The sequence below is a fragment of the Sus scrofa genome, chromosome 6, assembly GCF_054392235.1.
Source record: "Sus scrofa isolate SSC_HxYL_T2T_F1_AM1 chromosome 6, Sscrofa_HxYL_maternal_Yorkshire_Landrace_v2.0, whole genome shotgun sequence".
NCBI lineage: Eukaryota > Metazoa > Chordata > Mammalia > Artiodactyla > Suidae > Sus > Sus scrofa.
Genome location: NC_139388.1, coordinates 102,428,975 through 102,448,234, shown reverse-complemented (window position 1 = coordinate 102,448,234; position 19,260 = coordinate 102,428,975). Strand labels below are relative to the sequence as shown.

At 47.1% G+C, this 19,260-nt stretch overlaps 1 protein-coding gene across 4 annotated transcripts; it reads left to right on the top strand.

Moving 5' to 3' along the window:
* Window positions 1-6: 6 nt before the first annotated feature.
* On the top strand, window positions 7-13,340 carry NAPG (NSF attachment protein gamma). Of its 4 annotated transcripts, none has more exons than NM_001445090.1 (12): window positions 7-112; window positions 1,386-1,453; window positions 4,049-4,133; window positions 4,818-4,835; window positions 5,494-5,524; window positions 7,344-7,453; window positions 7,563-7,629; window positions 7,921-7,991; window positions 9,291-9,369; window positions 10,174-10,253; window positions 11,018-11,147; window positions 11,435-13,340. In NM_001445090.1, exons 1-12 carry the CDS (start codon window positions 57-59, stop codon window positions 11,582-11,584), a joined length of 945 nt encoding a protein of 314 aa, NP_001432019.1. In that variant the 5' UTR covers window positions 7-56; the 3' UTR covers window positions 11,585-13,340. The 4 variants fall into 4 exon arrangements, with proteins under 4 accessions (NP_001432019.1, XP_084814577.1, XP_084814576.1 ...); XM_084958451.1 differs by lacking the exon at window positions 7-112 and adding an exon at window positions 269-377 and having other exon boundaries at window positions 11,435-13,333; XM_084958450.1 differs by lacking the exon at window positions 7-112 and adding an exon at window positions 269-469 and having other exon boundaries at window positions 11,435-13,333.
* Window positions 13,341-19,260: the final 5,920 nt, after the last annotated feature.

Genomic DNA, 19,260 nt, shown 5'->3' with positions numbered 1-19,260 from the left:
GTTCCCACGCCCACTCGGCGGGCTCTCGGCCTCCACGTCAGGGCCGCACCGCGGAGATGGCGGCGCAGAAGATAAACGAGGGACTGGAGCACCTCGCCAAAGCAGAGAAATAGTGAGTGAGAGGCCCAGCGCGGCCCAGGCCGGACGCCGGGGCCGGGCCCCTCCGAGAGCTGTCCGAGTTAGCATCGCGCGGGGGGCGCAGGGGCGGGCGAGCGGGGCTTGGGGGGGTGGGCGCTGGCCCGGAAGCGCTACCGTCGACCCGGAAGTTGTCGCGGCTCGGGTGATGGGGGCAGTGGGGGCTCTTTGGTACCCCGGAGCCCGGCAGTCTGGGGGCTCCCCCCACCTAGGCCGGTAGCCCCTCTTTTTCCTCAGTTAAGGTGTCCCCTGGTCCCTTGGAAGCTGGCAGAGTCGTAAGCAGGTCGTCACTAACTGAAGTTTAGAATTAAAGATGATGTTCATTGGGCAATTTGTAAGCACACCTAAGCTTGACAGTCACTAAACTGTAAGCCTGAAATTATTCTGAAATTAAAGTATTGCAGAAAGGGCAGGTTAGATAAGGATTCAATCGGATTGTACTTTGGTGTGGCGTTTGAGATGCCAAGTAATCCTGGAATCCTGGAAAGCAGCTTCTGTCTTCCAGTCGTCCTCGTCTTTCAGGTGGTCCTTCCTGTCCCCTGGTGGCTCATTGGAGTCTTTCTTGCTGACTCCCTCTGTCTCCCTGAGTGTCTTTTCTGTAGTCTTTCTGGCCTTTCTCTGCAGTCTTCCTGGCTTTTCTCTGCAGTCTTCCTAGAGAAACTTATGGGGCCCTTGGTGTGGCATCTGCTGATGACTCCTCGGTCATTCTCTGGCCTCTCCTGTGCTGCAGTCTCACAGGTCCCACTGCTTACTTATGTGCTTCAGCCCTTCTCAAGCTTTAATACTTCTCAGGGCTTTTTACACCCTGGATTGCCGCCGCTATTCCAGAGTGTCTGGTTCGGTAGAGCTGGGGCTCGCTCAGTGACTTACACTTTCTTGTACGCTGCCAGGTGGTGCTGCTCCTGCTAGTCTGGGGACCGTGCAGGAAGACCCTCCACTCTACTTGGACAGACATTTCAAAAGGGGGACAACTGTGTCTGTGACAATGGGAGGGGAAGGTAGTGAGGTTGTATGTGATTATCAGTAAGTTTCAATGGAGCTGAGTGAGATGGTGACTTTGTAGGGATGGTCCCCTCCCCCCCTTTTTAATGAGCCCATCAGAGCCTTTACAAGCAAGGTTCTTAGGAATGTGATTGGCCCATGGTCCCCTGCCCCCTTTAATGACCTATAAGGTGCTTACAAGCAGGGTTCTTACTTATGAACGAACATGGTTGGTAACTTGTGTTAATTGTGTCTTCTTTTCCTTTTAGCCTGAAAACTGGTTTTTTAAAATGGAAGCCAGATTATGACAGTGCTGCTTCTGAATATGGAAAAGCAGGTATGAGTGACTGTAGCCCAGTCCTTGTGGTGTGTAATCTTGACATGGGCTGCTCACTTCATCTCGGTATAATTCTTCCTCCTAACGCATCCTGTAGCATTTTAATTGTTTAAAAGACAAAACGAAACTGCCTGAATCCTTGCACTTGTCCACTTGTTTTCAGATGTCTTGAGTGTGAGCTGCAGATTCAGTGGCCTCTGCCTCTCCTGGGATGGCAGGATGGGAGCAGGGGATGCAGCTGCGCTTTTAGCATCCTTTATATGTTCTTGAACTTCATTCAGTTCATACTATCTCTGAGAGTTTTGTCATGTTCTTCTGCTACCTGTTATTTTGAAAGATTTTTTCTATTTCTCTTTTCCTTCCTTCTGTCCTTCCTTCCTTCTGCCTCACCCACAGCATAGGGGTTGAGTCGGAGCTACATCTGCCAGCCTATGCCACAGCCACAGCAATGTTGGATCTGAGCCACGTCTGCAGCCTACATCACAGCTCATGGCAATGCTGGATCCTTAACCCACTGAGCAAGGCCAGGGATCGAACCTGCATCCTCCTGGATCCTAGTCGGGTGTGTTAACTGCCGAGCCACAAAGGGAACTCCCTGAAGATTTTTCTCATTGACTTTTTAAAACATCTTAGCCTCATTCTCAGTAGAGCTGCATGCCGTGGCTTGGCTCTTGTTCTTTTTGACCCTTCCACGGAGGTGCACCGATGAATGTTTATGAAGTGTTACATTATAGGCATATATTAATATGTTTATATGCATGTAAGATAAAAATGATCTGGAATTTGCAACCAAAAGAGAATTATTAAAAACTTAGCATTTTAAGTTATGGGAGATAGCTTTCAGCATATCCGTGATTATTTGGGTATAAAGCATAATACAGTTTTGAAACACCCTGAACACATTTTACTGTGTTTCAGCAGTAGCCTTGATCACATTTGTTAGCCTCGCATTTAGTGTTAGTATGTCACCAAGAAAAAAGAAATCAGGTAAGATGACACTAATCAGCAATAACAGCATGTATTTCCCAGGTAATAAAGGAAAGGACGATAAATTAATCTTTAGCACTTCGATGTAATCCTGAGTAAATTATCTGTTACCTTATATGAATTACTGTACCTCCTATTTAGACGGAAAATGATTGCAGGTTCAAATTTTATATGGATCTTATGGACACCTTGTATAAGGACACTTGTGTGACTGGAGAGCAAGTCTCCAAGAGGGAAATTTAACACAGAATTGTTTTATATGCATCTGAGACTGTAAGCTGCTTTCAGAAATAAGTGTTTCACATTAGATTTTACTGTTAAGCATTCTTTGTTTATTTTCTTCAAGGAGATATGCAAGATACTTTTCATTAGTGGAATAAATTTTTCAAAAAGCAAAATATGGAAATTCAGAGATGAAAGTAGTTTGTCACTTATTTTCAACATTTTATTAAAGGTTATTTTAAGAGTGTGTTTTTTACAAATGTTTTCTTAAAGCAGTATCCTTTTTACTTATTTGTGAGCAGCACTTTGTAAGTTTTCCAAAATCTGTAAGATCATAAAGATTGTGCCAAAAAGATTTATAAAAATATTGAGTGTGTTTACTGGTCTTCAGTTTCAAAATAATTTAAAAGATAGAATAAGCTGTAACTAAAGCACTGTTTCTATTAGTAAATATAAAACCAGTGAAGTAAGTTTCTGTTTTTGTGACAGTGCCTGTTATTTGGGTGCTTTGCTTTGACTGATGTGATCTCAGTTTCTCAAAGCTTAGATGCTGGTGTTTCTCAAAGCTTAGAAGCTTGGGTGTGAGTGGGAGGAGTACTGGTTTATTGCTAGTAGCCTACAATTAAAGCCTTTTGAAAATACTCTTAAGTTGTTGATAGTCAAAAAAGTTGTAAGGGGAGTTCCCGTCGTGGCTCAGTGGTTAACAAACCCGACCAGCATCCATGAGGATGAGGGTTCCATCCCTGGCCTCGCTCAGTGGGTTAAGGATCTGGCATTGCCGTGAGCCATGGTGTAGGTCATAGATGAAGCTCAGATCCCGAGTTGTTGTGGCTGTGGCGTAGGCTGTGGCTATAGCTCCGATTCTGCCCCTAGCCTGGGAACCTCCATGTGCCGCTGCCGGTGCGGCCCTAGAAAAACAAAAAGACAAAAAAAAAAAAAAAAAAAAAATTGTAAGATGTTGACTTGGAAAAAAGTAAGTACTTACGGTTTTATGAAATTTCCTAAGTATGTGATTAAAATAAGTGTTGGGGAGTTCCTGTTGTGGCTTAGTGGTAACAAACCCAACTAGTATCCATGAGGATGCAGGTTCGATCCCTTGCCTCTCTCAGTGGGTTAAGGATCCAGCGTTTCTGTGAGCTATGTAGGTTGCAAACGGGGCTCTGACCTGGCATGGCTGTGGCTGTGACGGCAGCTCAGCTCTGATTGGATCCCTAGCCTGGGAACTTGCATATGCTGCGGGTTTGGCCATAAAAAGACAATGAGTGAATGAATGAATAAAATGTTTATTTTCTAATACTTCACACATCATGCAGATTTGGGGAGTGATTTATTTGAGGATTTTTTTAAATGATGGAAATAGAAAGTCTATTTTTTTTTCTATTTCAGCTGTTGCTTTTAAAAATGCCAAACAGTTTGAGCAAGCAAAAGACGCCTGCCTGAGAGAAGCTGTTGCTCACGAGAATAACAGGGCGTATCTTTTTCAGCCTTTATAAATTGTTATAAATTTGCTGCATGTGGAGTATAGTGCTATTAGATTAGAAGCCGTTTAGAAAAATCCTGCATTTCTAAACTCTGAAGGAGACCTGATCATAGCTCCGCACCATTCTGCAGAGCTGTGTTTGAGGGTTTATTTCTGTTGTTTCTGGATTTGCTTGATTATGGTTTTACTTGGGGTAAAGTGAGGGAGATGCAGGGACAGGGGCTGAAAAATGGGGAAGCAGCTAGTGTGCTGGAAACGTGCGAACTGCTAAATTCATCTTTTAAAATATGGCCTTCCTTGGGTATTTGAAATAAAATTTTTAAATAGTTTAAAGCAAATTTGCCTGATGTATTTTATAATCTTATCAACTAAAAATGTTTATTTTTAATCTCATTTGCAGGTTATGATTATAATAATCTTGCATTTTAGTAAAATTTCAGGCTTATGCATCATGGCTTAAAAATCGATGTGATTTTTGTCAGTGTTTCTGTGAATGACGTAGTTTTTAGGAGGCATCCACAGGCATTAAAGTATTTCTTCTTTACCTGATTGTAGGATTTGTCTTTTCAGATGAACCAGGGCAGTGATTTAGTTAATGTTTTTTTAACTAGTAGAGCTTTAGAAACTTTTGATTTGCTTTTTTTCCTTAATTTTGACTTTGTTGCATCCATTCAGTCTTTTTCATGCTGCCAAGTAAGTAAATAGTCTTCATGTGTTCATGTATTTGTAGGTTATTTTCTTGCTGTTTTCCTGGGGGGGAGGGGTAAATTTTTCCTAAGTTGTCCAAATCAGTACATTAGTTTGTATTGATTTAAATAAAATAGTCATTTCCATTTGTTTTAGTTTTCACTGGAGCCTTAAAAGTGAAGTCACTTCTAGCTAAGCTACTCAGTGTTTAAGTTAAATCATCATCATATTTTTAGGACTGTTTTGTTCAGTAACCTATGAAAAAAACAAGTAAGTTAGAATCTCTTTTGTTTCTTCTTTCTTGATTGTTAATGCCACTTGTGGAGAGAAGCAGGAAGCTTTCCCCTGCTTTCGTAGAAACACTTGTTTCAGAACTTGGATTTAGGCTTGTCAAGTAGAAAGTCATTTAACCTCTCTGAGCTTTACTTGATTTTGCATCTGCAAAGCGATAACCCTTAAACTTAGATCTGTCTGTTTTTTCCAAGGCGTTACTGCCCATGGAAATAAAAGGAAGAAGAATTCTGCCATGTGGCACCAAAAGCTGTCAGTCCACACATTGCCTGAGCCAGTCGTAATTGCCATGGTTTCTCATACCTGTGATAGAAAGTTTCTCCTCCCCTTATTTCATCAAGATCTCATCTAAGCAATTCTGTTCTCTCTGCAGAGCTTACGAGCAGGCCGGCATGATGCTGAAGGTCAGTGCTGTTGGCTCACAGCTGTTCTGTAGGTAAACGAGTGAGCCACGAGGATGAGAGTGACTGTGTACCCAGGTGGCAGTCTCCTCGCTAAGGCGAGAGATATGGAGATTTCTTGTCCATGGTGATGCTCATTGGACCTTTGGGTACCTTCTGTGTGTCTCCAGACAGGGACTTTTAACCGAGCCTGTATGAGAGGGAATTGGGGACACTGAGGTTCTGAGCTTTGTGACCAGGAGAGGGTGTTGCAAAACAGAGCTCTGGGTGGCGGTCCCTGCTTTTGAGAACTTGAGGACACTCCAAGGTAGTAAAAGGTTACAGGTGTTTACTACCTGTGGGCTGTAGAATGAAGAATTTTTTCTTGATTTATAAATACCAGTTATCTTTGAAGAGAACTTAAACCGTTGCTGTTTAACTCTGATTCTTTTTGACTAATATTTTGGCTAATATGTCCAAGCTACTTTTTATATTCCTGCTTCTGAAAAGCAGTTTGGGAGTTAATATCCTGCTGTGTTGAGACAGGACGTGTCACTTTATGCTGACTCTCCACGTTTGCCAAGTGGCAATTGAAACAGAACATTTTCTTTTGCATTTTTACATTCTCTGGTACGATAAAAGCTCTTTTCAATTATTTATTATAAAGCTTTGTTTTAAGAACTTACACTTTAATAAAATTTTTGTTTTTCATTTCTACAACTGAGAATCTTAACCTACTGATTTTTTTTAAAGTGAATATATGCTCATTGTAGAACATTTAGAAACACTGGAAAGATTAAAGAGTATTAGTAATAGCTGTTAACAGGCTTAGTTTTTTTTCTTCTCGCTATTTTTCTATACACAGAAATTTTCCTGTATATATAAATACACACACTAAGGATAATTCTTTACACACAGCTTTGTAGCGCACTGTTTACATTTGAGTTTTCCTGCGCATTTTCTGATGTCATTAAAAAAATACTTCCATCATAATACAGAGGGCTTTGAGAGCTCTTGTAGTCTTTGATCCAGGAATTCCAGTCCTGTGATTCTGTCACAAAGAAATAGAAAGTATTTATGAAGAGGGATGTTTATTTTTAAGAAAAGTGGCAGTTATCTGAATTTTTAGTAATAGGAAAATGTTGAAATTTTGATGCCTCCTTGTGACAAATTGTTATATGGTTACATAACTCTGCTCTGTCGATGGCACTCAGGTGAAGAGGGCTGTGAACGCAGGTGAGCGTGGTGGATGGCAGAGTGCAGAGGCAGGGCTGGTGTATAGGGTGTGGGGAGAGGGGCAGCCCCCCCAGGAGGAGCCGGCCTCCACAGGGCCTGCTGCCTCGAGGCCCCTCAGCCAGTGCTGTGTGGGAAGGCGAGCCTGCTGATGCCAGAGCTTTTGATGTTTTCTAAATAGGAAGCCATAAAACACAACTTAAATCCAGATACTGGGTGATCCAAGCAAGGCGTCCTCAGAAATGAGGGACAGCCCCTAGGCTGACCCTTTGTGGCCTTTGGCACAGGCCTTGTGTACAGCAGAGACCCCTAGTATTCCAGGAATTGTAAATGCTTTGAAAGCACCAAAGAGCAAATGCTTGGGTTTCTGCTATTTGTAGTTTCCCTGACATGCTGGGAAGTGATGAGTTCAGTCTAAATTGACTGATTGGTGTTTGGTTTGACCAAACAAAGCTGGATGGGCAGAGTAACCACGTGAAGGCCAGTCATTTTACGCATCTCAATCCTTGTATGGTGTTTTGGGTCCTTTGCTTTTGCAAATTTCAGGTTGTTCCCTCTGTGTTCCTCGAGTTGATGCATGTACTGATCCAGCTGTGTGGTTTGCCTGCAGGAGATGCAGAAGCTGCCCGAGGCTGTGCAGCTGATCGAGAAGGCCAGCATGATGTACCTGGAGAACGGCACCCCGGACACAGCCGCCATGGCCTTGGAGCGCGCCGGGAAGTGAGTGTGTGGACCCGGCCTCAGCCTGGAGCTCTTTCTGCTTAAATACAGTCCTTTGAGAAACAAGCTTTCTCTTGCTCATAGGAGTCCATTTTCTTGTCTCATGTAGGCTTATAGAAAATGTTGATCCAGATAAGGCTGTGCAGTTATATCAGCAGACAGCTAATGTGTTTGAAGTAAGTTTGAATTTTATTGTTTTTCTTTAAGTATACTTCGAATGTTGAGATTCATAATACACAGGAAAACAGAAATGTGGCAGCTCTTTGAAAACTTTGAAAAGTGCTCAAACTAAACTTTTTTGTTGTTCCTAATGAAATGGATTAGCAGCTTTGGTGTCACACAACGCACCTCCTCCCTTGATCAAGTGCCATTTTAATTATTTAATTATTTTTTTAATGAAATAATTGTTGGGGGAAAAATACTCCGACATTAAAGCAGCCAACACTGTCTGTATTGAATTCTTACAGAATGAAGAACGCTTACGACAGGCAGTTGAGTTACTAGGAAAAGCCTCCAGACTGCTGGTACGGGGACGCAGGTGCGTGTCACAGAGCCATGCTCCTGTGTCCATGCGAGCTTCGTCCCCACCGGAGAAATGGCTCGTTGATGTCTTTGGTGTGATGTCAGGCACACAGGCCATGCCGTAGAAAGATGGGGGTCTGCAGGACAGCACTGAGATACTGAGGGGTCTCCTCCTCTGAAGGGTAATCCCATGCATATCAGTTCCAACTGCCTGAGCCCTACAGCCCGGGGGACAGCAGTTGTCCTGGTCTGTCGTGGGTAGGTTCTGATGTCTCCCAAGGACGAGTATCTTTGGGGCATAAAGGACAAGATGCCCTAAATGCTTCTCCACGAAAACTGACAGGCTCTTGACAGTGTCCTTAGATGGGGTAGTTAGTATTTTATCCTTCACATGTATGGCCTGCACACAAGAAGCTGGGCCCAGTCACCCAGAATTCTGTTGGGGGTTTCCTTTTGTTTTTTTACTTCCCCTCAGTTTAAGCATAGTAAACAATCTTTGCTATTAATAAAGTTCTCCAGAGGGTGTGTGAACGTAGACAGAGAAAGATGAGCACTGAGCAGAGGTGCGGGCAGGACTCTGGCCCCACCCTGCCAGCCTTTTTGTGTTTTTATTTTATTTTATTTTTGTTTTTTGGGGGGGCTGCACCTGTGGCATATGGAAGTTCCCAGACTAGGGGTTGAATTGGAGCTGTACCTGCTGGTCTGCACCACAACCACAGCAACACAGGATCCAAGCTGCATCTGTGACCTACACCGCAGCTCAGGGCAACACCAGATCCTTAACGCACTGAACGAGGATCGAACCTGCGTCCTGATGGATATTAGGTTCATTTTCTCTAAGTTCATGACGGGAACGTCCCTGCATGCCTTTTTGGACGTGGGGCTGTGGGGCTCTTGGAGGCCACGCTGGGCACCTTGTACCGTGGGGGCGGCCAGTGCTCTCAGGTGTTTTCAAGTCCTTCCTGGAGGGATGGAATCCAAGATGCTGGGATCAGGGTGGTCTCCCAGCTCCTCATAGACGCTCACAGAGCAGCTGGTTGAACTTGACTGATGCTCGTTAGTGGGTGGTCTGTCCTCTCCACCCCCAGACTGAAAACTCCCTGTGTGAAGCGACCTGTCTTCTGCTTTGCTGCTTGATATCTCGAAGGGCCGGTGGAGCATTTAAAGGCCATGGAACACGGTTGTGGGGCAGCTGCTGAGGTGCCGGATGGCGTCTTTCTCTCTGTAAAGTCTGTAACGTCAGATCCAGCACAACACTGACCTCTCTCTGGGTCACATGGACCTGCCTGTCTTATTTTTCTTGTTTTGTGTTTAGGTTCGATGAGGCGGCACTCTCTATTCAGAAAGAAAAAAATATTTATAAGGAGATTGAGAATTACCCAACTTGTTATAAGGTATGCTTTGAAGACGCTTGTTTTAGCTTTACCTTAGATTTCATGGTGGTGTGACTGTGCCTAAGACCAGGTTCCATGAATATGTGTTTTCTTTTTTTACTGGAAACTATAAATGAAATAAATTAGAATTTTTGACTGAAAAAGCAGTGTCTGAAGTAAAATACTGGATGGGCTTAATCTGAAAATGGAGACGACAGAAGACTCAGGGAACTTAAAGATGGATCAATAAGTCATCTCAAAAATGACCATAAAAAGATGGAAGAGCTGTCTTGCCAATACGATCTTACCAGTCCTGTGTTCTCATTAATCCTTTGTTAAGTGAATAGTACCGTTGCGTCTGTTCTGTGAAGTTTCCACTCATTCATCTTGTCCTTCTGTCCCTCTAAGGATTTTGGGGTAGAATTGCTGCGTTATGGGCCCCCTCTTACTTGTTCCCTTTTTGAGATTAAACCTGTGTAGGTGCCTGGAAGAAACTTCCTTTATAACATGTGATGGTTTTTCTCGGTGGCCATGTCTCTGAATGTGGTTCTTGGATTGGGTACCGGCACCACCTGGGAGCCAGTATGAGAGGCTCCCTCAGCCACTGACCCTGCCATCTCTTCAAGGAGACCCTGGGTGGAGTGTGCACACTGGAGCTCGAGGTGTGCTATTCTGGGATGTTCTGCCGGGGTCTTGTTGAGGTGACAGGGGGATTACAAATCTCTCTAGGCACAGACTGAGATTGAACGTTAAACTCCAGCCGTCAGGAAATTGTCTTTTCTGCATGGATATAAACATGGCCCATAATCGCCTCTTTTGTTTCAGAAAACAATTGCCCAAGTCTTAGTTCATCTCCACAGAAACGACTATGTGGCCGCCGAGCGCTGCGTCCGGGAGAGTTACAGGTGAGCCACCACCAGCTCACAGCTGTTCCTGACACTCAGCTTGGGCCAACAGTCCTGGGTTTTGTTTTGTTTTTAAATAGATTTCAGAGGATGGGAGTGCCTGGCAACCATTCCAGCTTATCAGTGGGATTTTTGTTGTTGTTGTTTTTGCTTTTTAAGGCCACCCCCGTGGTGTATGGAGGTTCCCAGGCTAGGGGCCAAATTGGAGCTGTAGCCGCTGGCCTACACCACAGCCACAGCAGTGTGGGATCTGAGCTGTGTCTTCAACCTACACCATAGCTTGTGGCAATGTCAGATCCTTAACCCACTGATGGAGGCCAGGGATCAAGCCTGTGTCATCACAGATGCTAGTCAGATTCATTTCTACTGCGCTACAATGGCAACTCCAGCAGTGGGATTTTTATGAGTTGTGTTCTTTCATATGTTTTTCTCCTGGGGGCTGCCACGAAAGTGAATGACTTGATTGAATTCGTGATATTCACCAAGAAAAAAAGGATAAGAGGGCAGTGCTCACACTGTGTTGTGAGGAGCTTGGGCTAAGGGCTTTCCTTGGAGGCGAAGTTTTAAGTGAGCAGGGCATCTGAGTCTGGGCACCCTGAGTCCAGGCGCCCCGAGTCTTTGCTGTTGGCCATCCGGGGTGTTGTAGGATGTCCAGCCTGCCAGGCCTCCTCACTTGTACGATCGGCAGTGTCCTTAGATGTTGTCACCTGGGTGGGGGCCGCTCTGTGGGGAACAGACACAGACGTGCCCTGGTCTTCCCCCAGCATCCCCGGCTTCAACGGCAGTGAAGACTGTGCGGCTCTGGAGCAGCTTCTGGAGGGCTACGACCAGCAGGACCAGGACCAGGTGTCCGAGGTCTGCAACTCGCCCCTGTTCAAGTACATGGACAATGATGTAAGTCCTTCCCTCTCCGGGGACCGGGCTTCCTAACACGGAACAGACCGTATTTCACAGGGACTCCAGCATCTCTTAGCTCAGTTGTCCCACATTCCTGTGTCTGGGTGTCGTGTCCCTGTCCCATCCCGGCCATGAGCCAGCTGAATGGCGCTGGGATTTGTGGTGGTTGATGCATCACAGTGGTGGCTAGGCTCTCGGAGGGCCAGGCTCTGTCGCACAGGTGTCGCCTGTTCGCATCTGGTCGTCCGGGTCGTCCAGTCTTAGACGAGCTTTGTCCTTGACAGTATGCGAAGCTGGGCCTGAGCCTGGTGGTCCCTGGAGGTGGAGTCAAGAAGAAGGTGGCAGCCCCTCCACAAGCTCAGCCAGAGGGCGCCCCTGCCCCCGCCGCCCCTGCTGAGGAGGAGGAGGATGAGTATGCAGGGGGCCTGTGCTAGGCTCAGTGTCCCCCACCTCAGGTACCTGAGCTGACGTTGGGGGTGCCCAGATCCCGAGGCCCTGGTCCTGATGTTGGTGCAGATGAGCCTCATTCCCGCGTCTGGACCACCCATCGTGCCCGCTGCCCGTGAACCATTTTTTTCTCTTCATGATAAAGCTCTTGTCAGACACCCGCAGGAGTGAGCAGAGAAGTCACTGTCACATTTTCATGCAGTTGATTTTATAATCGCAAACCAAATTCAGACACATTTGTTCTAAACAAAGCATTACTAGGCGGAGGGCCTCCTCTCTCTTGGGCTCTTGTGATTTCCTGTTAGAGAAGTTGTTTTGCGTTTTATTTAATAATTGCTGCTAAAAGTGACGTTTACTGGTTAAACAAAATAGTGTTTTAAATGTTCGTTTTCAAAAGGAAATTTCTCCCCCGTGATATTAGGTATATTTAAATTATTAGACCTTCAGAAGTGATATTGGGGCAGGAAGCTGTTTGAGCCCTGCCTGCTGTTTGTCCCAGGATGAGGTGCGTGCGGAGTCGCCTGGAAGTCTGTGAGAGAGCACAGTACGGCGAGTCTGTGGTGTCTTCTCTCTTCCACCCGCACGTGCACCGTGACTGTCTCCGAACCCCCTGGCTTCCTGACTGCACGGGAACTAACACGGGCTTGCTCACGCGTCCCGGCAGTGCAGCGCTTCCTCTCAGCCTGGCATCCATGTTTCTTCCCCCTGAGTGGCCTCTGGGTCGTGGGGGAGGTGCTGTCTATATCCCAGCCCGCGTCCCTCCTTCGCAGGCCTCCGCCCTGTGCTCAGACCCCCTCTCTTGCACAGGAAGGGCCCACGCTCCCGCCCCCACCTGTCTGTGCCAGCACAGGGAGCTCGGTGTGCTGGCCTCCGGGGATGCTGAGGCGGTCATCACGGGAGGTCCCGTCCCCCTGGGCTCCGTGGGAGAGCTGGCCAGTGTGCTCAGGCGGGTGGACTGAAGGGTGGAGATTGTCATCGAAGGTCGGGTGCAAACACTAATCAGTGTCCTGCCCCCTCCAGTCCTTGAGTGGTTCTGCGGGCAGCCGCCACCTGCAGACTGGAGGCAAACTGAACCATCTCAGGAAAGCAGATTTAGGCGTTTGTGTTTGGCATTGTGTTAATGTTTCAGAGACACCCCCCCCCCAATCCCGATCCACCAGAAACCTCAGGAGTCTTGTGCTGAGGTGCATTTGAGCTAATGAACAATCCATTTAAAGAGGTTTGGCAACACTGAAAAGATATTTTAGACCATCTTTTATAGACCACATTCTCCATTACAGCCTAGGGAAAGTTTTATTTTTACTCTTTCTTACATGTTAGTCAAAAATGAGCAGTGATCCAGTGCGACCTCCACCCCCCTCCCCTGTCCCAGGCCAGGTTACGAAGTTGCGGGGCTCGTGGCTGTTCCCCGAGGTCGGGGCTGTTCGTGAAGAGAGAGCCTCTCATTTTTCCACTATGTAGGCCTTTGTCCCGAGTACGGTGGGAAGTGAAGACGTGTTTACACCGAGTCTGACAGTCAGTGTTCCGCGGTGTTGTCAGTGCACTCAGTCCACAAGGCACACTTTGTATGTCGAATTCATCTGTACATATGCAGAGGATGCTATTTGTGTATAAAAACTGCTTTATCCCTGGTCTTTTTTCCAGCTCTTTGGTGAATAGAATATTAAATGTGTTATGGAAATGCAGATTATTGCTCCTTTAGGAAGATAATTATGAAAATAAAATCTGAAACTATATAAGTACGATTATTCTTTTCATTATTATCATTCATTTTGCTTTGCTCATGTCCTTTGTTTCAAAAACACATTCTCCACTCTTTACATGCTTCCAACTGCGTTAGATAAGAACAGTCTGTTCATCCAGGTTGTGCATCCTGCCCTGGGAGTCAGGTAAGCTCCTTTGGGGGGTACTTTAAACTCCGGACCTTTGGAAGGTGCCCATCAATCCTCCAGTTACTGTGGTACTTGCTCTCTGTACTTACGGGGGCGACACTTCAGTACACCCTCCAAGAGAACATGTCCTTCACTGAGTTAAGGGAGGTAACAGTACAGCAGGAGGTAAGAAAACGGAAGTGGCAGTGTTTGCATTTATACACGGTTCGCACCTTAGTTGCAGGGGATTTACTCGGTCAGAGGGCACGCTGTGTAATGCTCTGTCTTCCGGAGAATGGGGATCGGTAATAGAGTTCGATACCAGGAGTGGTAGAAATTGGAGTGCTAGGTGTAGGGAGTGCCGTTGGACGGCGCGGTTTTGGTTCCCTTGGGACACCTTGGAGCTGTGAGTGGGCTCTGGTCCCCTGATGTGTGTGTGTGTGAAGCTGGGAAGGAAAACCACCATGTCCCTCTGCCCGCCCCCCCAGGTTTCATCTTGGTGGTGTCAGTAAAAGGCTTGGTCCCGGCTTTAACTTTATGCAGAATTTAAGGATATTGAAAATATCTTAAAAGAGGCCGAAGCAAATACCTGTTTTGAGAAAGGAGAGCACATGTCTTCCATTTGAGTGTTCCTTTGAAATGGCCCAGGGGCCCCTGCTCATATAGAAAAGAACCTAATAACATTCAAGGGGCCTGAATAAAATTCATCTAAATAATTAGCCCCACTTATGACCTAGGTTGGTTAAATCCCCTTTGAATTTAAGGGTTAAAATGTTTTAAAGTAACGTTTATAAATTTCTCATTTCTGATTCTTCCAAAGCTTTCAAGAGGCCTAATTATGGCATTTTTATCTTTTTTTTTTTTTTTTTTTTTTTGCTATATTAGGGCTGCACTTGTGCACCTGTGGCATATGGAGGTTCCCAGGCTAGGGGTCGAATCAAAGCTACAGCTGCCAGCCTATGCCACAGCTGCAGCAATGCCAGAACCGAGCCAAGTCTGCGAACTATGCCACAGCTCATGGCTACGCTGGATCCTTAACCCACTGAGCAAGGCCAGGGATGGAACCCACATCCTCATGGGTCCTCGTCGGGTTCATTAACTCTGAACCACAAAGGGAACTCCTAATTATGGCATTTTTTTTTTTTAAACTTAACTTTCAAAGTCTTAGTAAGCACTTAGCTAACTTGTGTACATCCAGGAAATGTGTTGTCTGTAAGTGAGAATAAAAGTGAACTCTGTTAAATAAATGTGACCTCCCTGACAAGGGGACGCGGTTCTTACCAGGAATCTGGGCTAGTGCTCGGCTGGCAGCCTTGAGTCAGTAATAAATAAAGACAGAAGGCTCACTGGATGTCAGTGTTTATTGATGCTGGCCACCCCTGGGCAGGCCCTTTGTCTCTCCTCTGTTAACCAGTATTTTCCCATGACTTTTAAAGCCAGATGGACATTTGTGCCCATGGGCTGGTTTCCCTTCACCCCACTCTGCACCTGGAGGGCTGAGCGCCCTCTGGTACTAGGCCATGAGAAGCATGTATGCCCACAGAGACACCTGGGCCACCACCTCCTGGGCCAGCCTCGATGTCCTGGGGATTCCAGGCTCCAGGTTTCCGAGCAAGGGGGCCAAACTATAAAGCTGCCTTACTGCCTGAAGCTAAGCTGTGATTCAGAGGTGAGGTGATGATGGCACAGGGGCAATACATTGAGGGGAGAGGGGATCCGGACCAACTGGTGAGAATCCCCCTATGGACATGGGAGCCTGTCCACAGAAAATGGCCTGTGGCCTGGAGCGTGGCTTCAGCCCCTCCTGGTGGGCTTCCTGGGGAGGAGAGCAGGCGAGCCAGTAAGGCCTGAGTGCAGCCGGAAGCCCTTGGCAGTGAGGGCCATCCACACGCCATCGCCTGGGTGGAGCCCGGGTCAGAGTTAAACCAGTGGCTCCCCCTTGCCTGTGCTTGGTCAATCTCATTGCCCATGGCTGCTCCTGCCTTTAACCATGGTTTTAGCAAATGTAACTTGAGACTAGATTGAATATGATTTTAATTAAGGAGACTATAAACACCCCTGGGCAGACGGATTCCCAGACAGCCACGAGGGTGAATAAATCTTAATTTAGGGCTGGAGTCAAGCCCACTCAAGGAACTTGCCTTTGCCCTTCTCTGTTCAGGGCATCGTAGACTTAGCACCACCTCCTGATGCATTCCTAGTTTGGAAGTGGGTTTGTGGCCAGTTGGGTTTCCGTCTTGAGCCCTGTCCTGGTCCCAGCGTGCTTCCCTCCGTGTCCACGGCTACCTGCCCACGTCTGTGGCAGCTCTCAGGGTCCCGTCCCCTAAGTGGGCACATGAACACAGGTCCCCCGGAAGCCAGGCGGTGCGCCGTCCTGTGGTACTTTTAAGAGGAATATCCAGCCTCTGTTCCCAGCTGAATGTTGGTGAAATAATGTGATGCTGTAACCATAGTGGTTCCCTTGGCGAAAACAGCGAGTTCAGTGTCCCTGTCACCCAGGAGCCGAGGACCGACAGAAGTGCTCTGACTCCTCCAGACCTGCCTGCTGTCAGGACCCTATTCCTCCCAGGGACATGCTGTTTACCCACACTGGGCCTGTGGACACTGCCAGGAGGTGCAGAGACGCCATTCCCTGAAGGCCCCAGAACTGGGAGTGGCCGAGGCCACCAGCAGCCCCTGGAGCTCCTGCCTAGTCCTCAGTAGTGTATCCAGCTCCGACCAACGGTGCCTGGTTCGGAGGCACATGCCAGCCAGGCCAGCTTTGTGATTTTCAGGCCCAGGATAAAGTGAAACTGCAGGGCCCATTGTCAGAGCTCTGGAAAAAAGCCTCTCTCCCCTGTCTGCATCCCTCTGCCTGTCCTGTCCCGTCCTGACCCATCCTGGCCCATGTCTGGCTTCAGTGCTGGTCCTAGGGCAGCTGACCCTCACGGGCTTGGGCCCTGCCTGCGGCTTGGCAGGCGCCTGTGCTAATCACCACGGGGGCTGGGGGGGTGGGCAGTGGCAGGTCAGTGGGTGGGATGGGGAGCACCCAGTGGAGATGGGGAGGTTCCTCCCCCCAGCAGCCAAGGCTCCAAGCCCTAACACATCCCCTTACAAAGCACAGACCCAAGGATAAAATTATCTAGAAGTTCAAGATGACCCTGGGGCGGACCCTCTTCCACTCCAGAGGTGCCAGAACCAGGGCATCTGAGCCAAATCCTGCTGAGTGGCAGCCAGCAAACCACCTGGGCTCTGGTGCAAACGTGCCACACCCATCAGTTTCCCCATCTGGATATGGGCCACCACCCTGGATGTTACTCCAAACTGGAGCAGGTCCCCTGGGCCTGGGGGTCACTGGAGGGGATGGGTCCCTCAGGCCTGGGAGAGGTGGGCCAGGCCTCTCAGGCTCCTTACTGATGAGGAAAGAAGCAGCATTTCTCTTGCTGGCACAGGTCCCTTCTCAAACTAACCAGCTTCCTTGAATTACAAGCCAGGAGGCACCCCTGGGGGGCAGGGGCCCGTAGTCCCTAGCAGCATTCATGACCTGCTGAGTCACCAGGAACTCCTGTTCTGCCCTCTTCTTATTCGTACTCTAAAATGAGAATGTAAATAAGCTCTGGAAGATGCAAGATAGAGATACTATATTTTCGATTAAAGACGAAAGTAGTAACGATGTAGGTTTGTTAAGGAGACCTTGGCTCCAGGGCCCAGTACCCAGGGCTCCCTACCACGAGGTGGCGCTGCGGAGCAGGTCCGGGATCGCGGTCGAGCGGGTCTGGTGGCCTCCGCGAGATCAGCTCCAGGGTTGCCGCTGGTGGACACTGAGAACACACTGCAGGACAGGTGACCAGGGCCTAACTTGCCAATTGGATGAACACACTGTATCAACGCACAAATGCGCTTTACAACACTGGGTCGTGTTTGCCTGCTGTCACTTTCCCAGCCGCAGCCACACCCCAAACTGTGTGGATTCCCTGCTCAGAAATATGGGAAAATCAGCACAACTTCTGGCTTGGCTCATTTTTTCCTAATGTGTCCTGATTTTTTGTTATATTATTAATTTTCCATTTTTTGAAGTTTATAACATTTACATCTTGTTTTTTCACTACAGTCCTTCAGGGTTTTTTTAAGTCTTAAAAAACAGTCTTTATATTTAAAATGGTTTAGAGCTCACCACGCCAGTTTTTAAACATCATTTTTCCTTTTTCAAAAAAATGATTTTGATTCATGTAGCCCTTCATTGGCTAAATTTTGTTTCTGTTTTTCCAAGAAAGGCTCATGGTTTTCTTGAATTATTGCCTGTTGATGGCATCTGTCTTTTTACTTTATGCACAGCTGGGCTAAGTCGGAAACTTCTGGGTGGCATTTTCCCCCTCAGAACCTTGTAAATATTGCTTCACTGACTCCTGGCATTGCAAACTGCATGGGAGGAAACGGAGCCCAGCCCAGCTCTTGCCCGCATGTGCAACCTGCATGATCAACCTGGGGGCACCTGTATCCTGAGCCCTCAACCTCCTGGACTCAGTTTGCTGTTGATCATTCTACATGGGATTTGTACTTTCTCACAGGGCAGGTAGTAGAGTCAAATATGCCATCCTTTCAGCAATGTTTAATTCTACTAAATGTGTTATTTTCATCAAAGTAAAATATGCACATAACCTGAATCAAGTCCACCCTGCCCTGCAATTCCCCAAAACCCAATCTAATTTTCAGGTGATGATCAAAATCACACTTTCTTTTACACACACTTCCATATTGCTGAACGACAGGCTTATCATGTTTTTCCTTGATTTTTTTAGATTTTAGGAAGTGTGAAAGTTGAAACTGGAGTTCCCGTCATGGCTCGGTGGTTAACGAATCCGATTAGGAACCATGAGGTTGCGGGTTTGATCCCTGGCCTCGCTCAGTGAGTTGAGGATCCGGCATTGCTGTGAGCTGTGGTGGAGGTCACAGATGCGGCTCAGATCCCTCGTTGCTGTGGCTCTGGTGTAGGCTGGCAGCTACAGCTCCGATTCGACCCCTGGCCTGGGAACCTCTATATGTCTCGGGGGCGGCCCTAGAAAAGGCAAAAAGACAAAAAAAAAAAAAAAAAAAAGTTGAAATTCTCCTAAGACTTTGCACCCTCTCTCAGCTAATACCATTTTGATGATGAATGCCTTATGTTTTCCTGTTTTCCATATATAGGTAACATTTACTGCTTATCAGATGTTCTCATAACTGACACAGGGGTTCTCCCTGAACCCCCAAAAGCTTTCTCCACTTTCCTCACCCTGATTTTTTCCCCCATCAAGGATTTGACCCTGGGACTTAGTCTCATCCCCAGGGTCTAGAGCCGAGCCGGGCTTGAATCATTACTTATGAAGTCCTTGTGAAGTGAATAAATCTGAGAAAATGGAGTGTCGGAATTACACACGCTTTCTTGTGCACCCTTTGTTCTCCCCCAAGTCCATAATGGCCTGGAATTAATCATCACCTCACGTTCTCACTTGCCTGGGTTTATATGTAATTATAATTGATCCTTTCTAAAATGTCCAAAGGAGGAGCTCCCATTGTGGCTCAGCGGAAATGAATCTGACTAGCATCCATGAGGATGCAGGTTTGATCCCTGGTCTCGCTCAGTGGGTTAAGGATCTGGCTGATTGCCGTGAGCTGTGGTGTAGATCCCTTATGGCTGTGGCTGTGGTGCAGGCTGGCAGCTACAGCTCTGATTCGACCTTTAGCCTGGGAATCTCTATATGCTGTGGGTGCGGCCCTAATTAAAAAAAAAAAATCCAAAGGAATTGTAACCCCTGAGGCACACCTTCCCCTGCTGT

What these genes read in the sequence shown, in the direction of transcription:
- NAPG (NM_001445090.1), top strand. Translation starts at nt 57, where the DNA reads ATGGCGGCGCAGAAGATAAACGAGGGACTGGAGCACCTCGCCAAAGCA. An exon ending in AGGCCGGCATGATGCTGAAG is followed by an intron (nt 5,525 to 7,343) that starts GTCAGTGCTGTT and finishes GTTTGCCTGCAG; the next exon opens with GAGATGCAGAAGCTGCCCGA. An exon ending in TGCGTCCGGGAGAGTTACAG is followed by an intron (nt 10,254 to 11,017) that starts GTGAGCCACCAC and finishes GTCTTCCCCCAG; the next exon opens with CATCCCCGGCTTCAACGGCA.